This window comes from Andrographis paniculata, unplaced genomic scaffold (assembly GCF_009805555.1).
Source record: "Andrographis paniculata isolate CXL003 unplaced genomic scaffold, ASM980555v1 Contig74END, whole genome shotgun sequence".
Taxonomy (NCBI): domain Eukaryota; kingdom Viridiplantae; phylum Streptophyta; class Magnoliopsida; order Lamiales; family Acanthaceae; genus Andrographis; species Andrographis paniculata.
Window position 1 is genome coordinate 2,008,252 of NW_026137611.1, and position 23,404 is coordinate 2,031,655.

A 23,404-nucleotide genomic window follows, 5' to 3' on the forward strand; every position below is an offset into this window, starting at 1 on the left:
TTATTTCATTCTATTTTTTATTTAAATTTATTAATGAAAAATTATAATTATTATTAATTGAATTTATTTTTTAAAAAAAATAAAAAAAATATATATATATATCTTTTTAACGAGCCGAGCTGAACACGAACAAAAAAATTGCAAAACGAGCTGAGCTCAATCAAAAATTTCAGCTCGAATCTTTAACGAGTCGAACTCGGGAGGCTCTTTCATTTGAGTCAGACCTTCGAAGGGCCTCTCTCTCTCTCTCTCTCTCTCTCTCTCTCTCTCTCTCTCTCGGAGGATGTTCTCTTACATAGTAATTGTATTTTCACCACATGCCTTAGTCGATGCGGAGGCTTCTAGCACCCTAGAGTCTCAAAACTCATCACTTCTATAGTGGGTTTACTCTTGCACTTAATAATAAGTTTGATTTTAAGCAATAAAATAATAAATATACATATATATATATATATGCATATTTTTTTAAGGTGGGAAAGTATGGTAACAAGATAATTTTCAAGTAACAAATGGGGAGGAAATGTGGATGATTGATATAGTACATTGAACGTTTTGTTTTGTTTTTTGTTTTTTTAATGGCGATATAAGTTTCACTTAGAGTTTAAAGAGCCAACCAATTGTCATGTTGTGCACTTGTGAGGCTAAGCTTGTTCTCTAATAGCAATCGTGGATGAAATATATATATATATATATAGATGATCTAAAAGTAGATCGAGTTTTATTTTCTTCTATCGAAATGTAGGATTCACTTAAAGTTTTAAAAAAAACCAACAAATTTTTATGTTGTCCACTTGAGGCTAATCTTGTAGCAACAATTGAATGTGTGTGTCATATAATTTGATTGCAAGCACTCTTGAAGGAAGTCCGTTTTCCATATAAAACTACCTTTGAAGCCTTTATTGGCAATTTATCAGGATTAATATTGGCAAAAACCTAATTTCACAATACTAGAAAGGAAGTTGCCACATGATATTACCGGCAAAGAATTCAAAGTCGCAAGCCGAGAAAGACGTTAGTTAGGTCAATCACTTACAAATAAAGAATGATGCTATCGGCATTTTTACCAAACCATTGAAGTATGAGAATTTTGTTTGATTCATAAGTCTCATTGGAGTGCAAATTTAAGTTTAAGAAGGGATGTTAGAAATTGAATAAAATTTAAATTATAGGTTGATGTCCGTATTCGAGTTTCATCATCCTCATTTGTCGTCGTCCACGTGCAAGATTCGTATGGTGGCGTATATCCTCTTGCACGGGAGAGAGTGTGTTGGTTGACTCCCGTTAATATAAATATATAAATTATGTATATTCCTTTAAATTTAAATTTTTAGATAAGACGATCATTTAATATCATCTAACATTAACAATATTAATTAGTTTTGATTAACTTATTCTTTCGTTATTTCAAAAATTACAATTCAGACTATTTACTCGGTACCGTCTCTAATAAGAATATATTATTTATTTTATAAAATATTATATCAAAATACTATTTAAATTAAACTTCAAATCAGAATTACAATTTCAAATTACAATCAAACATACTTCTTTCATATATTGATATATATATATATATATATTATCGTCTTCAATCGTGTCCTATTCTTTTTGCCTTTGATCCAATAAAGTGGTATCAAAACACTTTGGTTTTACTAGAAGGGACATGAAGGATTATATTCTCAAGCATAAATAGAAAGAGAAATCATGATAATAGGTATTATAAGATCTCTTGGGAGAGCAAAGATTAATGTATGCCTGGTGGTTTGTTTTGTTTGGATTTGTGTTAGTTTGAATTTATATATATATATATATAATAGTATTTTTAGCCGATATTTTGTGAAATAAAATAATATATTTTTATTAGATTATATGTGTAAAGTGGTTATTGAAAATAATAAAAGTAATTGCAAGCAATTACACAACTCAGCCAATGTGTATAATGCCATATTATGACTATCTAACACATAACCATATAATTTATAAGAATTTTCTGGCATTATTTCATCCTACTTGTGTTTTTTATTAATTCATATTTTTGTTTTACAATTCGTTACAAAAATTTCAAGTTGGTGATTTTTTTATTTTTTAAATTGTAGTTTAGATTTGGTGTTTGTTGGAGAAAATAAAATATTTTTAGAAGAAATAATATTGAATATTGTGAAGAAGGGAAGAAAAAAAAAAAAAAAAAAACACAGTCAATTACTATCCCAAATTCTTACGATGAAATAAAAATTTGATATACCCCAATCTATTAATTATCCTCAAATATTCGATCGGTTACATTATAAAGTAACCTTAAATATTTCACAAAATTATACCTATATATTTTTTTGACTTTCAAAGTCAGGGAAATAAATAGTATAACATTATATATATATATATACAAACTACATATAAAATCTAGGGTAAATTGTTTTTTTAGTCCCGTAATTGGACCCTCTTATCATTTTAGTCCCGTAAGTGGAGCCTGTCGCAAACTAATCCCATAAGTGAAAACTTTTCGCTGTTTTAGTCCTCCGGCGCCGGAGATGCCCGCGTGGCTCGCCGGAGGTGACGTGTCCGCCAGGTGTCACTGACCTGGCGGACACGTGGATTTTTTTATTTTTTTTTTCATTTTTAAATTTTTTTTTGAAACTTATTTTTAATTTATTTTTAATTTTATTTGTATTTTATTATTTGGTCCAATTAAAAAAAATTAAAAAAATGAAAAAAAAAAAATCCACGTGTTCGCCAGGTGTCGCTGACCTGGCGGGACACCTAACGGACACGTCACCTCCGGCGAGCCACACGGGCGTCTCCGGCGCCGGAGGACTAAAACAACGAAAATTTTTCACAAGAAGGTATTAGCATTTATTCTATTGGAAATGTTTGGAAGAACAGATGAGGAATTTAAGAAGATACAACACATTATTAAAGACATTGAGGATATATTGCTTTCATTAAAAGTTTATATTGAATATGTCCCATATTGGAAAACATACGAGAATAAGGATAAATAACCATTCCACCTATCATCAATTGGGTTAAGATTAAAAAAAAAAAAACTAAGGGTAATTATATAACACCCTATTGTGTTTAGTAAAAATGTATAAAACACATCGTATTCTATTTATTGCATGAAACTTCCTTGTGTTATGTAAAATTTGCACGAGACATCCTCTTTGTCCAAAGCTAATATTTGAGTCTAAATAAAGATCTGAATTACTCAAGTTTTATACAAATAAAAAATGTAAAGTATTTTAAATAATTTTTTGACCAAAATAAATAAATAAATAATTGATCAATCATTTATTTCTATATTTTTTTTTAAAAAAAATTAGATAACAATTTGTCTCGAAATAATTATAAAGTGAATGATTAATCAATTACTTATTTATTTATTTTGTTCAAAAAAATTATTTATAATATTTACTTTTTTATTTGTATAAAACCTGGGTAATTTAGATATCAGTTAGACTCAAACATTAGCTTTGGACAATAGGCTTTTTTTCATGCAAATTTTACATTAACACAAGAGGATTTTATATAATAAATAAAATAAATAGTGTTTTATGCATTTTTACTAAAAGATATGTATATATGCATGGTTTTATATATAATCACGTGCTCATTGATAATTTAATCGAATCAATATATATATATATATATATTTGACCTAAAATACACCAAAACTCAAAATATTAATGATATTGAGAAGCTATATAAGCTTAATTAATTCAAGCATTTCAATAGTTACAACAAATATACAATTTAATTTCTTTTGTGTAAACATTTGATATATAAAGATATTATATCCTAGATAATTATATTAAGTTCATAGAGCTTTGTCAATTTAAGTAATATACACCCGCGACTCACTTACACTAAAAAATAAGTTATATGTTTGAAATCGACTAACTTAAATACTTTTCGAGCAAAATACTAAGCACACACGAAGATAAAATCCAAGTGCGGAGTGAAATCCTTTGGTTATTGGTCCAAGCTAAACTCTAATTTAACATGAAAATAAATGATATTATATATATAAAACTGAATACTTAGTGTGTCGATTAAGGTTAATTATTAAATAAGTTATAATCAGTACATAAAATATGAATTATTAATACATGACTTCAACTACTACAACATATACTAACAAATTATATTTACATGTATGTAGTATACACAAATTTATTGTGTTAGAGTTAATAGTAGTAGCATATATTGCAAAACTATTGTCATATACGGTCACTTCATATATATATATATATTGCATTTTGTATCAAATTAGCATAAATTTTGTATTATTAATTTATACTACGTGTTCTATCTGCCTATATCATTTAGCACCTAACTATTGCTATGTGTAGCGTGTCTATATAGAAAGAGCGAAAAAGAAAGAAAAGAAACGTACATGAACATATGTAGGTCATATAAAACGAAAAATAAAAATGACGCAGGTTAAAGAAATTCAATTATTGTAAAAAGCATATCCGACATCTAAAACAAAATTATTGATTCATAAATTGATGCGGACATCATAGCCGAATTATCTAACAAAAGAATGGAAATGCACTATTTCAACTACGAATCGTATTGAGCTAGGGTTTCTAATGTTTGAACAAAACTAATCCCGATCAATCGCTTTAACTAACTAAAAGTCTTAAACAAGCGACACACTATATATTAACAGCTATTATCTTTCTCGCCTACTACAATAATCATTAAATAAACGAGCAATAACTAGATGCAAGTTGCGGGCCAAAAAAATAAAATAAAATGATCCTCGACATAAATAAGTTGTACGCAATAATTTAAGTACTAAGTTACACTTAATTCATCGAACCCAATAATCTGTCAAACCAATATATATATATATATATATATATATGAAAATAAAAATAAAAATAAAAGAAATGGGAAAAAAGGGTGTGAGAAAAAGGAATCGTATGTTGAAGAAAAAAAATTGAAAATGATTGAACAAAAATGGTAAAAGGAAAAAGACATGTCTGAGAAAATGAAGAGGGAGGAATTGATCGAAGCTACTCAACACACACACCTGACCTGATATCATAATTAAATACTGTTTCATAGAAATGATATAGCAACAAACCCCATCTTCCTCATTTTTATAGACAACAGACAAAAGGACAACTCATGTTAATTCTGGAAAGAAAAAGACAATCCTATGCTAATGTCCGATCCTAATTATATATATATATATATATTCAAATATTAGTTTAATTAAATTTCATTCCATGGATTCCAATTCAATCGAAATATATATATGAACATAAATTATTTTATTTAATTTCATGTATAATAGTAGTTTATAGTTTTCCTGTAGATGATGAATATATATATATTTGTGTGTTGTGGCCTATAATTGGATTAGCATTAAGATCGTGCAGAATCCCAAAAGACAAAAAAGTGAACAATAACAGATGATTTAAAATACTAATATATTTTTATTAAATAAATATTATTAATGAAAAGAAAGGAAAAGAAAAGAAATTGAAATCCCTGATGTGTTTCTTAGCTTTGTTCCTATTCCTTCTCTTAATGGGGAGAAAAAGTGAGTGTTTTTCTAAGTGTTTCAGTCTCTGATTTGATTCAAAGATCAAGATTTCATGTCTAACAAATATATATATATATATATATAAGTATATGTGTTTTCCAGATTAGGGTTTCTGCCATGGCCAGAAAATTAGGGTTCTTAGCTTGAGAAGATGGATGAGAAATTAATGCACAATTGGAAAGAAAAAATCATACAATTTTGATAAACATTAATTAAATTTAAGAGCTTGATTTTAGCTACGATGGTCGATCGTCGTCGATGGAGTTTCGGAAAATCGAAGAATTTAATGGAATTAATTAAAGCAGAGAGGTAAAAGTTGAGAAAATCAACTATATATATATATATATTACCATTGGAAGACAGCGATTTGATCGATCATGACATTCCGGCGGAGGACTGGAGGCCGGAGGTGGAGGCTGCGGCGGCCGGAGATGGGTTAGGGGCGGCGACGGCGGCGGTGGGATCGTTGGGCTTCCGGCGCTTCTTCTTCTTCTTGTACGGAATCCCTCTGGCCTTGGCCTGCAGGTCCCGGACCTCCCTGAGATAGACGCGTATGGCGCCATTGGCGAAGGGGTTGGTCTCCGGCGCGCCGCCATTCTCCTCGTAGGCGGCGCGTAGGCGGCCGATGAGGGCGTCGAGGCTGCCCCAGGCCTGGCGGAGCGGGCAGGTGCAGGGCCCGGCGGGCTCGGGCTGCCCGAAGAAGACGCAGCCATTGATATGGACCTTGGTCTTCCCGAACTGGTCCAGGTACCTCATGAAGTCCAGCACGTGACCGTAGTTGCACTGCGACAGCGCCACCGCCGGCCGCTGGTTCCGGAGGTACTGTCCAAACGTGTTCCAGTCGCGCCGCTTCTGCGACTCGTACCGGCTCAGCTGCGGCGGCGCCGGTGCCGGCGCCGGCTGAGGGTGATCGGCCGACGGCGCTGGTCTTGATGATGTGGAATTCGACGGCTCGCCGCCGTCGCCGCCGGCGGGGTCATTGGGCATCATCTTCTTCAAAATTTTGAATATATATATATATATATATGTATTGGGGATTTTGATGAATTATATGTATATATATATTTTTTTTGATATATTTTGAGGTGAAAAGAATGGATTTAAGAAAATGAAATTTGGAGAGAAAGGGGGAATGGAAATGGAAATGGAGGAAATTGATTTTCAATCAAGTGGGAAGTTATCAAATCAAAGGGGGCAATGGAGGAGACAATGTATGGGCCAATATGAGGGACAAAGTGCTTTAATATCTTTTATTATTATTATTATTATTATTGCAATTTTAATTACTTGAAAAACACTATTTTCTTCCTTTAATGGTAATAATAAATTAATTGTGATGCTCCCTCTACATTTTTATCTAAAGAAATGTATGTATGTATGTGTATGTGGGGTGGGGTGGGGTGGGTCAATAGCATCTTTGAGAAGCAATCAATCATTGTGGAGGTAAAAGAAAATGAGACAAACTTTAGGGGTTAAATTTCTAGGTAAGTTATATTTAAAAAAAATTGACATTATATATTAATAATATTTTAAAAAATTGACATTATATATTAATAAATATTGAATGATATTTTCAAAATCTATTATTTATAGTTTTTTATAACTTCAAAATTATAATATTTTTTATTTAAACGAACTGTAAGGTTATTTTTAGAATAACTATAAGCAGATGAAATTAAAAATTTTAATGGCCGATTAGGTTCAAATGTATTTTTATTTGAATAATAATTTACAATTGATTATTTAATAAAAAATAATGTATTTTTAAGATTGTAAAAAAAAAAAAAAAAACACTTAGAATACATCCGTTATGAACAAACAACTCAATTGTACATTCGCGTAAGGGATGACCTAGTGGTGTAGGGGGTTGGACTTGTGAATTCAAACCTCCGACGCCTCAGGTCACTTGTCACACATGGTTCGCCTAGTGTGACTTTCCCGTCGGACTTGATTTGCAGGGTATTAGGTTCGACCGGGGGTTTACCCAGTGCGCACTTTCGGATAGCAGCTGCGGGTTCCCACGTCATCAAAAAAAAAAAAAAACAACTCAATTGTACAAAATTTTACCGTTTGCATGGAGATTTTAATTTCAGTTCATCCAACCTTAATATAATCATTTACCTTTTGCAAGTAAATTTTAAAATATAAATATTTTACAAACAAAATACAAATAAATTTTTTATTCTTCAATTTATTTGCTTTTTAATGACATTGAATGCATTTTTATATTACATTAGCAACTTATGATACATTTGATTTGTATTTGTTGTTTGCATAATAGTGTAAGATGATCTTTAGTGATATTTTACAAGGGAGAATAAAATTTTATTATTTTTATTTAATTTTGTACTTTTTTTAAAAAAAATAAATTCAAAATTTCAAAATATATTTACATGCAACATAAATATTTATAAAATAAATTCTGGGAATTTCCAAGAATTATATATGATGGAAAATAAATCAATTAGACATAATAAAAATTCCTACTTTAATTACTAGGGATTAAAGTGAAACATACTAAAACTTGTCTCCCATAAGATTTGATTTGTTTTGGGCTTTAAGAATCATTAAATAATTAACTAATTACTTAATTAATTATACTAAATATTGATGATAAATAGTAGGGTGTCAATTCGTGTGTTTGAGTCGTGTTCGTGTTGGGTTGAGCTACGGGGATAATAAAAAAAAACTGTCAACTCGAACTCGAAATTTGACCGAAACCCTAGACCCGAACACGACACGAATTCTTTCAAGTCGGGTTCAGATTGACCTGAATTAGTTTCAGGTTATCCGAAACCCGAACAAACCCGATACGAACCCGATACAAAACAGACCCAAAATTTTTTAAAAAAAATTAAATTGATCTAAAAAATATTATTTTATTTTAATTTTTATATTATTTTAAATATAAAATAATATAAATATTATAAATTAAAATAATAATAATAATAAAAATTTCAGGTCAACCCGAAACACGAAATCCAAAACCTAGCATGATTTTTATATTTCATATTATCAGGTCAACCCAAAACACAACCCGAACACAACACAAATTTTTTTCGTTCGGGTTCGAGTCGACCCGATTTTTTTCAAATCCGAAAATACCCAAACCCAAACCAAATTTCAGGTCGAACGAGTTCGATTTTTCGGGTCAGGTTTACTTTTGACACCCGCAATAAATAGTAGAGAAAGAAAAAAAAAAAAAAAAAAAAAAAAAGGAAGTAATAATTTATTCATGCCCCCTAAATTATTCTTGCTAGTAGTGATGACTAGCTTCATTTATTTAATAATAATTTGTACAACAATAATTTTAATTATTTTATTAAATAGATAAATTCCATTTTTTGCCCCTTAAATGGGTAACAAAAGGGGCTGTAAAAAAGAGGGAATCTACTTAGTATATATGGTCTAAGATTTAATTAATAATTAATAATTTGACTCCTAGGAATTAAAGTTAGGGTTTTTAATTAATAATTTATTTATTTTCATATAATCCACTATGATTTGGTTGACCCTTTTTAATTAATAAAAAAATAAACTTGAAATATTGTGACGACACGTATGTGAGATTAATTTTTTGATTTTGAAATTGGATGTTACTTGAATCAATTGTATTAATTTATTTAAATTTTAGAGGGGGTGGATTGAATAAAATAATATATGTATAGAAAAAATCACTTTTATTCATTTTCAAATTTTAAAATGATAATAAAACCAAAAAAAATGGTTACATCAATCATGACTTCAAGAAATTAGAAATGAGTGGCATATATAAATAAATGTGTTAATTAATTAGTGGGACTCAATAGATAGGTGTAATTTTATTATTATCAAATATGTATTCCTATGCTTTTTCATAATTGTAATTTAATTCTTTTAATTTTAAGTATAGTTTTATTATTTGGTTTTTATGTTTCTCATAAAAAATAAATTAATTAATTAATTAATTAATTAAAAATTATATAATATTACGTAAAATATTATTTAAATAAAAATCACAAACCTCAAAATCCAAATCCAGTTCAAACCTCAAAAAACACAATGAGAGGTTGTTCTTTTAAAATCTACAAAATTTTCAATTTTTTTTTAAAAAAAACTTTAACTTATATTATATAGTAAAAATATATTAGTTTCTTTAACCTAATATTTAAAAACAAAAAAAATAACTCATATAACAACACAATTCTTTATAACATTTTAACAGCTTCAAATAATTAATAACAAAAATCTTAAAAAAAAAAAAAAGGAAACCCACAGAAACTCTAAATTTACAGGATAAGGGTTTGCTTTCTTGAATTATATAAATGTTTTATTATTTGTAATAAAATAGTCCTTAACTATGATATTTTTAAGGAAAAATGAAAGATTAAATTGTTAAAAATTTGGGTAAAATAAAATAGATTTTGTTTGGCTTGCGTTTGTGTTTGAGGTTGCGGTTGAGGCTAAGGCTGAGTTTTTTTTTTTTTTATTTCAATATCGATTTAAATAATATTTTTATATCATATTTTCTAAGAAAAATAATATATATACTAATTGAATTAAATCAAATTGCTTTAAGTTTGTTACAAGTCGTTCTTATTGAAAACTATACATACTGAATAGCCAAAGTTATTATTATGTATGAATATGAAATTGCAATATATAATCAACCGTGTTGCCAAATCGATGCATTTTTAATAAGTTTACATGACTAAAACCCTAAGCTAATACAATTTACAAAACCATATTATAGTAATATCACATGATAAAATCACATTCGATATATATATATATATATATATGAGTAAACACCTTTCACGTTGTCGTATTAATTCAATATATAGCAACACGAAATTTGATGTTCTAATACAATAGTGCGCACACAATATTTGTTTGGTTTTGATTTGAAATTTGAGTATTAATTTGAATTTTGATTTATATAGTATTCTAATGTGATATATTGTAAAAATAAATTATCATATTTTTATTAAAATTGTACAACTACATAATATTTCCTCCTAGCCAATACATATATATTTTGTCATTTTCGTTTGTCCGGTAACTAAATATGCATTTCTTTCTTGAGAACTCTATTGTTCAATACAATTTCTTTTTTACATATTTACTATTATATTGTTACCTTTTTATTAAAGTTAAGGCCAAAATTATTATATATTTTTTACTACTTAGTGCAATTAAAGTATTATCAATTTTTTAAATTCATCACAGAAAGAAAATGTATATCTACCGCCGCCGGAACATAAAGAATATTAATTTGAGTTTGAAATTCAAACTAAACACGAATGTTCCAGTGGCATATGAAATATTGTAAATAGTAATTTTGAATATTGGTTTGAGTTTATCAACACAATTAATAACCTCATGTCAATTGCAACAATGTGATTATCATTGTCGCACAATCATATATGTCACTACTCAATAACTTTATATTAAGGGTTTGTTTGTCTGGAGTTTGGATTTTGAATTGGGATTTGAATAGTAAAAAATTTGAATTTGAATAGTTGTACGATGTGATATAAATAGGTGTTGATGTGATGTTTTGAATGTAAAATTAATTTTTAGTATATATAAAAATTGAAAAATAAGTGTTTGATTTGATATTTTTTGGAAGAAAATTTTGGATGAATAATAAAATTTTGTTAAATTCTTCAAACGAACAAACCCTAAGAGCATTTCTAGAACACATTATCGACATCGAAGACTCATATCTTCCTCTCCGACATCGTACTAGTCCAAAATGCTCGTTACTAATGAGCCAACTAAATCGACACAATATATAAAGCTCAATTAAATGATACTTTTATATCTTTATTACTAACATATGACATTTGAAACTTAACTTAATTAAAAATTAAAAAATAAAAATAAAAACCCATCAAATCAAGTTCGAATTCAAAATTTATTCAACTCAACTCGAATATCAACTATAGAGTATAGTTCATCATGTAGAAGACACTACACTTGATAATCTAAGATCAATCATGCATGTAAAATTTTGAACCTACAATTTATTTAAGTACTTTCCTACTTATACTCATTCAAAAATAAAACAACAAGTAAATTTAAAATGGGATTATTATAATTATGTCTAACAACAAATTGATATTTTATTTTATTTTTTTGTTTTTCATCATAATCGAACAAATTCCATCTTGGCTTTTACTTAATAATATCAAAAGATTAATAACTAATGAAAATATTAAGGAAAAAAATAATTAAATTAGAGTGTGGCCCTAATGGAGCATGACTTTTAGGGAAAAAAATAAAAAGTCTCCCATCAAAAATCACCAATACCAAAATCAGGTAGAGATTTGTTAAAAAGGCTTAATCAACATAATGCTTCACTGATTAGACAATCAATAAATATATAATTCTTTAAATTGCAACAAAAATAAAAATAAAATGAAAAATGAAAAATAAATAAATAAATACGTTTGAAAACAGTTTTGTGTTTTATTAATTATTAATATCTGTATATATATATATATATATAAAATAAAATAATGTATCCCAACTTTGTTGAAATTTCTATTTTTTGATTGAATTCATTCTCAGTTAGGGTTTCCAAGTGTGCCCATTTTTGCCCCACAGTTATATTTCCTTGTGGAATGTAGTTTTTCTTAAGTTTCCAACTACTTCATTTGGATAAGTGTTGAAATTTTATTTTTCTTTTCAGCTGTGCAATAAAAACAAATCAGATTTTGATTGTAGGTTAACTTATATAAATTGGACAATTAAAATTTGTATGGTTCATCCAAAATGACCTAAGGAACCAAACTTAACTACAAGCCAACTAATTGTGATGTTTTCCGGCCATCAAAAGTTGTTTAGGGCTCCGATCTGCAAAATGCTAAATGCTAAAGAATCGTAAATCCATTATTGTTTCGGAATTGGACAAAATTCTCATTCATCCAAAGCAACCCAATGAAAACATATAATTAGGTATAGTTGTTAGTAGAGTCTTTTGTCGTCGCAGTCCAACCGATTTAGTTGCTCGTTTTATATATATATATATATATGGACATTGCTTATCGAGTGATATATACTGGTTAGGATTCCCGCCTAAATCTCCCGCTCGGCTTATTTTCTTTTTTAAAAAAGTAATAAAACCTATAAGTTTTGTGTTGGTTTTTTTTTTTTTTTTTTTTTTTACCTTTTTTAAATAAAATATTCACGGTGTAATTTTATCATTTCACTAAAAACATACTCATTTTATACATAAAGTATCGATATGAATATTGTGCTAATATAATTTTATCAACATTGTGTCAAGGAGATGTATATATATTGTATGTTTAACGTAGTTTTCTTTGGTTGAATGTTATGGTAATGTATGTGAGAGAAATTATTTTGATAATAGACATAAATTTAAAATACAATATTTTCACTATATATTTTGAATGAATATTTTTTTATATTAGATATAAAAAATTATTTCGATAATAAATAAAAATAATATTTTTTTATTAAATTCTTAACTATTTGTGAATAGATAATGTATATGTTTATATACTATGTTAAAACGTGTATATGCTACTCTCTCTGTCCCATGTAATATGAGTGTATTACGGTTGACACTAGAATTTAGGTAAAGTATAATTAGTAAGTAATTAAAAAATGTATTAGTAAAAATAATTATAGATTAAGATTAAGATAAGTAAATTGTTTAATTAAAATTAAGAAAATTTAAAATTTAAAATGCGATTAAAGTGCATAATTATATTTCCAAAAATAGAAATGACAAGTTATGTGGGACGAACAAAAATAAAAAATAGGGACAAATTATGTGGGACGAATGGTGTATATTTTTTGGAAATAATTATCAAGATTCGTGTTATCAAAAAATTGTTTGGTAAACAATTTCATGATGTATACTAAAATTAAAAAATAATAATAATAATATTGTTGAATCACATATAATAAGTTACATTTTCTCTGTCATAAAAAAATTACATATTGTATATATATTTTTTTATTTCAAATATTATTAAATAATCAATCGTATTTTTATAGATAAAAATATACTTTTTCTGTCTTTTATTATCCTAAATTATATCTTTAGGATATTTTAGGCAGTTGCTTTTTGGTTATGAATGGACAATTTTACTATTTTAGGGTAAGGTAGATTTAAAATATTACATTCGTCCGGCTCTAAGGGTCTTTTTTTTACTTTTTTGGTATTGATTTCTTAATATTAATTATTATATCAAAATGTAGTATAAATTAAGAAAAAATTGCAAAGGTACTTCCATTAGTATCTTATAATACTAATGAAGGACATTTGTATAATTATACAAATATAAAAGATTTTCTTAATGTTAAATACAATGACGCAAAAGGTAAATGTGACTCTTAGAAGCGGGCGTAGTGTGTAGTAAATGAATAAAGAGTATAAAAGTAAAATTTGTGTTTAAAAAAATATATATATAAAAATAATTGTTGTACGTCCCAAATAAAAAAAATATGACAAATGGAGTATTATTTCTCTTATAAAATATTATGATAAAATAATTTTTAAATTAAATTATAAAAAAGAAAAACTTAATTTCAAAGCAAAACCATTCAAACTCCCTCTATTCCAATACAATAGTATTGTTTACTATTTTTTTTTCGTCCCAAAACAATAGTCTCATTTTCATAAATAATCATATCGCTATAAAACTACAATTATTTTTTCATTATTATTACATAATTGTCACTACTTTTTACACTAATACACTTATAAGGACAAAAAAAACTTTTACCCGTATTTTTTACCCACAACCAATATAATATCAATATTTTTAAAATATCATGCCAAAATATAGTTTTGGGACGAAGAGATAAATAATTAGTATCTTTTGGAGGAATATGTGTTGGAACTTACCAGGAATTTAACCCTAAGCCCAGGATCTACTGTGTTGTCATAATTGAGATAAAAATAAAGCAAAATAAATCTAACCTTATTCCATTAGTATAGTCGAATTCGGATCTGCAAACAATGGAGGGTTTTGTGTTCTTCAAGCCTATGGCGCAACCCCTCATGAGAAAACCGCTAGGGTTTCTGCCGTTACTCCCACGATGAGATATGGAACGTAATGGATGTTGCGGCTAGACCTGGGATCACAACCCTATTTATATCCCTTATTATTAATTGACCTCATCACCCAATTAATAATTTACCGAGTTTCTGCACATTGGAGGCCCGCACTTACTAAATACATTTAAGCCCAATAAATTTATAGATCAGTTAATATAGGCTTAATCTGACTGATAGCCCAAATAGTTACATTTAACCCACAATTGGATTTTTAATCCAACAATCTCCCACTTGGGTAAATGTACACTGAATAACCTAATAAGCCCATGAAAAAATTTGCTATCAGATTCTTTAATGTATATTACTAATCTCATCTATAAATCACATCAATGCGGATCAAAGCGGCCGTCACTGCATTTATCGCAATGGGACCGATCAGTGGTCACAACACTAATATAACCTAAGATTCGATCAAGTGCGGATGCACAGCATGGAAACTTCATGTAATGTGATCTTAACATGCCTATTTCCAACTGATCCACCTTAACTTTAATTCAGAACAACTGAATACTGAATTAAAATTGAATACTGAACAGTGCATACTGAATACTGCAGTACAAAATAAAGTAACCTTAGTGTATTTGAACATTACTAATTAGTTCCCACTAAACCGAAGTATCGAAATATGGTTCCACTTTTCAAACGAGCAATATGCTCACTATAGAACTTATGTGAAAGCCCTTTACTAATTAATCGGATCCGCAATCATGAAAGCTACATGAATATGTTCAATAACTAATTCATAATATAAAGTCATACAATTAAGCAACTGATTATTATTATCAAATAAGGTACTAGTTCTAACGAATTTTGAATTCTGGAAGAAACAAAACTTTATATCCGAATGAACAATAATAACTGAATTTGTTCAAAATAGAGATCTAAATTAAATTTTGACTGAATATGGTACCATAAAAAATGTCCCATCCAAATTCAATTAGTAACCAATACTCAGTAATAATCTAAAATTGTCAATGACTTCAATTTGAACTTTCCTGTCGTCACCCATATAGATGTATCTTTCAACATCAATTGATTTCGACAATAAAATAATATTGCATAGACAAACTGATGTGAATTGTTGCACCAAAATCCCCCCAGGTGTGTCTATGAACTGAAATTAAATTAATTTCAAGAGCAAGACTAATAGGACAAACATGTCCTCTGAAATGTCTAACTTAATGCCCTCAATTTAGTAGCAATATTACACATGTTCAGGATGTACTCCTTTATATTTCCTTTGTCGTTGTATTTCATGGTAATGAGACTTTTGAGAAGAATACTCATTTTCCGCCTTATCGCTTTTGGTAAAACGTTTCTTAATTGCGACAAGGAATCCACATCATCATACATAGAACTCCTAAAATTTATGGAGTGTTTTTACTAATGATAATCAGACTTAGGCGTTGGAACTATCCCACTGCTCAAATAACTGTTTTTCATATGCAGTGTTTCTCGCCGTATGAGTGAATTGGTCTACTCTTAATGCCAAGTCAAGATTCATGCAACCAAATGAATCATAATGAAGCTCAATAATAATGCATTCTTATCCCAAGACACTAAGTGCAACATCAATGATCAATCTTTGGATCAATAACATTGATTGCTAGCAGTCATCTTGTTGCAATAATCATATACGGATAATAAGGTAATATCAAACAACAACCAATCTTTGGACTAATTTACTATTCACATAAGTTAAATCCATATAACCATCTCATACATATTATCGCAGATGTATATTTCATTCTGTCAATTATCAACTGCCTTTGGGCCGAAGAATAATCACATGAATTAAAATACACATAAACACTTACGTTATCAAGAAAAAATCTTATATAAAAGAGGTTACTTTGGCAACGTCAAATACTTGATCTTCACCGTCAAAACGCAGCATGCATTATTAATGAATTTATAATTTTCTTAAACTAAATTATAATCAGAATCATGTTCAATATATACGGGTCTGATTCCATAGAAAATAAAGAATGCTTATTAGCAACTGAATGCACGTGTCTATAAGCTACTGAATGTTTCGTATGTGAATTTATAAAATAAAGTAGCAATTATATCACAAGTTATCGAGCAACATCAGCAAATGTCGTTGGACAAATTACTGACTCGCCAGTGATAAACTTATTTTGACAATTAAATGTAGACAATAAAGTAGTGTGTCAAACAACACTCCATCTTTGGACAGATCTATTATCCACACACAAACAATCAAAATTATCATCACCACATTCAATGTCACTAAATATGTATGTAACTACTTAATGACTGAGTTGCCTTTGGATCAATCAGGAGCTTTATAAGTCACAAACACAACTTTTTAATTCACAAAATAAACTGATTTACACAGCAGATGTTGCTTTGGCAACATAACTGTTTCAACCAATTCATAAAATATAGGTAAAATTGCTTATAACTCCCCTGTGGTTTCAAAATTCAGCGTAAAATCTCCGTATACTTTAAAAATTGCATGGTACCCCCTTATACTTTAAAAAACGTTGCATGAAACCCCACCACCATGAAACTTTTCTCATGTGATAAAAATATAATTTCCTATCTATATGTTTTGCATGGCAGAGGGGGTTTCATGCAATATTTTTGAAAGTATAAGGGAACGTCATGCAATTTTTTAAAGTAAAGTGAGGATTTATGCTAAGTTTCGAAACCACAGAGTGGTTTCATGCAATATTTTTTAAAGTATAAGGCGGCGTTATGCAATTTTTAAAGTAGAAGGGAGATTTACGCTGAGTTTATAAACCACATGGGAGTTATGGACAATTTTGCCTAAAATATATTATATTATTTAGACAAAATTGCCAATAACTCCCTTGTGGTTTCAAAACTCAGCGTAAATTCCCCTTCTACTTTAAAAATTGCATGACGTCCCCTTATACTTTAAAAAATATTGCATAAAACCACATTGTGGTTTCGAAACTCAACATAAATCCCCATTTACTTTAAAAAATTGCATGACGCTCACTTATACTTTAAAAAATATTGCATAAAACCGCCCCAGCCATGCAAAACATATAGATAAGAAATCATCTTCTTATCAAACGAGGAAATTTTCATGGTGGTGGGGTTTCATGCAACGTTTTTTAAAGTATAAGGGGGTACCATATAATTTTTAAAGTACAGGGAGATTTTACGCTGAATTTCGAAACCATAGGGGAGTTATAAGCAATTTTACCTATTATTTATTGCTAATTCAATTCGCCTTAAATAAATCATATATGTATGTCCAATACATATTAAAACTATAACAAGAACAATTAATTTATGGCCTTATTAAAATAATCAAGTAGTCCAAGAAAGTACTAAATGCAGCAGAATCACATAGGCAAAATTTGTCACCCAAAGAGACTATAAATTTAATATAATTAATATTTATAGTCAAATTTGCACAAATGAATAATGTCGAAAATATATGCTACTGTATCCCAAATTTCATTGGATTATTCAATGAATCACAATGAATATTCTATTATCACAAAAATTAGCGATAAAAAATAAATATGGTCTGCATTGATTATCCACGTAATTGCAACTTCAATCATAGCATTAATTATTGGTACCAAATTGCCTGATTAGCTGCCAATTAATTGAATAAAATCCGATCTGATTCTATAAAGTACCCCAAAATAAATAAATAAATAAACCATCGTCCTGATGATGGATATGCATGTGCTATTCCAATTGCATGTATATAAACTTATAATTGCATACACATATGCTATACTTGAATTTGATTTTCATGCAATAATTAAAATGAAATTATCAAAAGTTTCAAGCTGCAACAATAAAAGAATGAATTTGAATAAATAAACTAACGGCACCGCCGTTATATACCTAATTGCAAGTACAATGCGAATTCGAATCATTCAATTGAATCCCATCTTCCAACCAATCCATATTTCATTTATATAGATACATATATCATCGGCAAATACAAATATAAATACAGCGGCCGATCAGTCAATGCGATAACCCAAAATTAAAGATGCAAATTTACTTGATTAGACATTAAATAATAGATTTAGATATCTAATATATCAATTAATAATACCAAATGTCCTATCATGATAGCCATAGAGATGCACACAGTGCATCCATATAGAAATATTAGATTAAATTTCAACCGACTTATGCATTTAAAATTAATGACCTATTCGAGTAGAAAGTCATGTATTTTCACAGAAGAAAATCACACGTCATTGTTCAACTACATTTGAATGCATAGGCACGAATATCAAGATACAAATGTGTTGTTTTATGATCAATCGTCAGTAATAAACTTGAACCTAACTTATTCTTGACAGCCAGCATAAAACACCAAAACAATAAATATCATATGAAGAATGTATGCATAAATGAGGAATCACATGATTACTCAGCATCCGCATAGAAACCAAGAGAAATCAACCAAATAATAATTTACTAGTTCCAATCATGATTCCTCAGATATGGGTATGTATATCCTTTGCAACGGCGGTCCGAAAGTTACGACAATGATGACCCAAAATTTAGTTCCGATTAAATGCCAAGTGATCTAATAGAATATCTCAATAATTCAACACGAAATGGCTTTGATACCAATTGTTGAAATTTACCAGGAATTTAACCCTAAGCCCAGGATCTACCGTGTTGTCATAATTTAGATAAAAATAAAGCAAAATAAATCTAACTTTATTCCATTAGTATAGTCGAATTCGGATCTGCAAACAATGGAGGGTTTTGTGTTCTTCAAGCCTATGGCGCAACCCCTCTTAAGAATACAGGTAGGACTTCTGCTGTTACTCCCACGATGAGATATGGAACGTAATGGATGTTGCGTCTAGACTTGGGATCACAACCCTATTTATATCCCTTATTATTAATTGGCCTCATCACCCAATTAATAATTTACCGGGTTTCTGCACATTGGAGGCCCGCACTTACTAAATACATTTAAACCCAATAAATTTATAGATCACTTAATATAGGCTTCATCTGACTGATAACCCAAATAGTTACATTTAACCTACAATTGGATTTTTAATCCAACAATATGCTCCAACGTACTCCATTTATCGCTCCAAATTTTGAGGGATTTTTTATTTATTTATTGTTACATTTTGGACATTTTTTTATATTTAGCATTTTTAATTTATCACTTATATTTGATACTATTATTATGTAAGTTATAAATTAAACATAAAATTAAAATTAATACTTTTTTCATTTCGAAACCGTTAATGTATTTGATTATTGATACAATAATTGAAGTAATAGATATGAGTAATTCAATTATAATAGATTATTATGATATTATTTTATTATTTTGTGAGTCATAATCTTGATTCTTTTAAAATAAGAATTAATGTATTTGATTAAAAAAATTTGGAATATTATATGCTTAAATTATTTAAATATTATATCTCAATAATATATACTCTCTTTGTCTTAACTTAAAATATTTTTTATCATTCTTATTTGTCTCACTTAAACGTATATAATCATATAAGTAATCACGTTCAATTTGGGTCTCGAATCTAACAACATATATTCGGATCGAATCTCAATTCCGACTCAACCCGACCCATTACCATCTATATAATTTTATAATTCAAATGAAATTAATAATAAATAATAATTTTATCTGTAAAAACTAATATAAATTTATTTGTATATATAATTCAAATAAAAATTATTTAATTTTTATTTTATATAAATATATTTATAATATATAATATTATTTCTTTAATAGGATGATATAAAAGTAAAAGTTAAAATCTATGGGTGTGTTTGTTTGGAGATTTTTCTCAAATTTTACTATTCATTAAATTTTTTTTATCTAAAATATTAAATCAAACACTTATTTTTTATTTTTTTATATTATACTAAAATTCAATTTCACATGCAAAACATCACATAACACATGTTTATATCACATCATACAACTATTCACATTTAAAATTTTAACTATTCAAATCTCAATCCAAAATTCAAATCATTCAAACAAACACACCCGAAGTTGGAATTTAAAAGTAACTGGGTAACCCATTACTTAAAAATCCCTCGTCCGTAGGATTTTGGACCATTTTTATAAATCTCAGCATTTTAAGAGGGTGCATTCAATATGGATTTTATTGGATTTCATTGGACTCTCAAAATCTGGGTGTATTCAATCTAAATTTTAAAAAGTCTTTTAAAATTTTGGTGTATTCAATCCACACTTTTAAAAGTCTTTTAAAATTTGGGTGTATTCAATTCAGATTTTAAAAAGTCTTTTTAAAATTTTGGTGTATTCAACAATCCATGAATTTTAAAAATCCATGGATTTTGTTGGATTTTTTAATAAAATTATTAACAAATTACACTCTATAGAATCTCATGTGAAATTTCAATTGATTCTCAAAATTAATAAAAAAATACATATAATTTTATTTATTATATTAATAACTATTTATTATTTTATTATAATAATATTAAGATAAGAAAATTTAAATGTTTAATATAAAATTACAAATATTTTAACTTTTCATATATTTGAAACAATATTCAAAATTATATATATATATATATAAGATAACAAATAAATTTGCTTGGATAGTTCGAATTAAAATTATCAGTTTTAATGTTTGAAAATGTCAAATCAAAATTAAATTTTCCATAATTTAATTTATATTTTCTTATTTTGATTTCAGTTTCGACAGTTCAAAAATTACCGATTATATTTGACAATGTTAGTTTATGTTTATTCCTTTTTAATTATTTTATTTTTAATTTTAATTAATAAAAATTGTAATTTTAATGTGATTTTATTTATAAATATATTTTTTTGTTTAAAAATTCATATAAATAATAATAATAACAATTAAATAGATTGTTACAAAATAAAAATTAATTACGCTGAATATATGTAATATAATAAATCTGATCAAAATTATACTTTCACAAAAAATATAAATTTAAAAATATTATTATTAATAAAATAAAATAAAAGTGAGAATAATAATAAATATTTTTTTTTAGAACTAATGTACTTTTAATATTTTTGTTAAATATTTGAAATTTTTTATATACATACAAGTGTACTGCATATATTTAAAATTATATAAATCAATAAAAAAATATTTAATTTACAAATTTATAAAGTCTAATGAAGTCCAGGGAAATTAATAAATAATCCAATCAAATCTATCAAAATCCATATAAATCAATAAATAAAATCAATTAAACTATGCATAGATTCTGTACAATTTATAAATCCACTCAAGTCATATCAAATCCTTGAACCAAACAACCCACAAGAGTATTTTAATATTTATATATAAAGTGTCTTGACTATAATAAAAAATAAATATTTTTGAGTGAGACAAATAAAATTGATAAAATAGTACTTTGAATTGAGACAGTTGGAAATAGTATTTTAGTAGTGAGTAGGAATGTTAAGAGATTTTCATATTTTTGCTCTTGTAAAATAATTATGTGTAATACTATATTTGTAATTTAGGTAAAAATTAAAAATCTTTTGATATTAGTGTATGATTACTTATATGAAATATATACGTCCATTCATTTTAAAATTAAATAGTTAGTTTAAATTAGAATTCAAAAAATAAATTCGTTATTATATATATTAATTACGTCACTATTGATTACATAAATTCTAATTTTTAACCTTTAAGAGAAAATTCTGAATATATTCTTTTAATAAAAATTTAACAATGACAAAAAAATATATATAAAAATATTCGATTAATAAAAAATAATATAAAAAGATCGTGCATCGCACGAATTTTTCACTTGTTATTATTATAAATGGAGTCCGGGTTCGCCTTTAGACCCTAGACCCGATTCGGATCCGATTAGAATACCCCAAACATGATCCGAACCCATACCCAAACTCAATACTCTACAATTGGACCAAATTTCAAATAAATAGGTCAGGTTTGAGTCGGGTCTCGTGTTTAGCTGGACTTATTGTCATCTATCCCTATATATTATTGATACATTATTAATTTATATTAATAATAAATTGAAGTTTAATTTATCAAATTCATACGAGGATAATTATGTCAATTAGAATATAAAAAATCCAAATTCTTCCACTAATATGAAAAATAAATCAAATTTGAGAAATATAAATTCCACATAATCTTACCAACCAAATATATGATAGAATTTCAAATTCTAAATATAATAAATCTCATCGCATATAAATTCTATTGTGAAATCTCAATCCCGTAAAAAAAAGTCCATAAACCAAACAACCTCTTACTTTTACACCATTACAAAAATATTACTCCCTCCGTCCAGCTAGAAAATATACATATTTTTATTTTGGGACGTCCAATTACAAAATAAATATTTCATTAAATACCTTTTTTTTTTTCCACAAATACTCTTACAAGTGTACGGAGGGAGTATTACTATATGTGTACTTTACAAAGACAAAAATGTATACGTTATAAGTGTACGGAGGGAGTACTGCTTTATTTATACTTTACAAAGACAAAAATATTAAATCATCTTATACATTTTCACTAACTAATAAAATGTTAGAAACGTCTTGTTGGGTATTGACACAGGAATTAAGTAATAATACTAGTATTTAATTAAAAGTTTGTATAAAGTAAAATGTAAAAAACTAAAATGCCCTTATTTTTTTATGGATTTTAAAAAGTAAGTTAGAGTAATAATTATTTGTAGTTTGGAAAAGTAAAAATAATTTTGCTATAAAGTGAAGACCGCGATTACTAAATAAAAAAACA

The 23,404-nt window shown here is 27.6% G+C and overlaps 1 protein-coding gene across 1 annotated transcript; it reads right to left on the reverse strand.

The window, feature by feature from the left end:
* Nucleotides 1-4,505: 4,505 nt before the first annotated feature.
* LOC127266061 (protein LIGHT-DEPENDENT SHORT HYPOCOTYLS 10-like) lies at nt 4,506-6,727 on the reverse strand. Its single transcript, XM_051296152.1, has one exon. It carries the CDS (start codon nt 6,545-6,547, stop codon nt 5,933-5,935), a length of 615 nt encoding a protein of 204 aa, XP_051152109.1. The 5' UTR covers nt 6,548-6,727; the 3' UTR covers nt 4,506-5,932.
* Nucleotides 6,728-23,404: the final 16,677 nt, after the last annotated feature.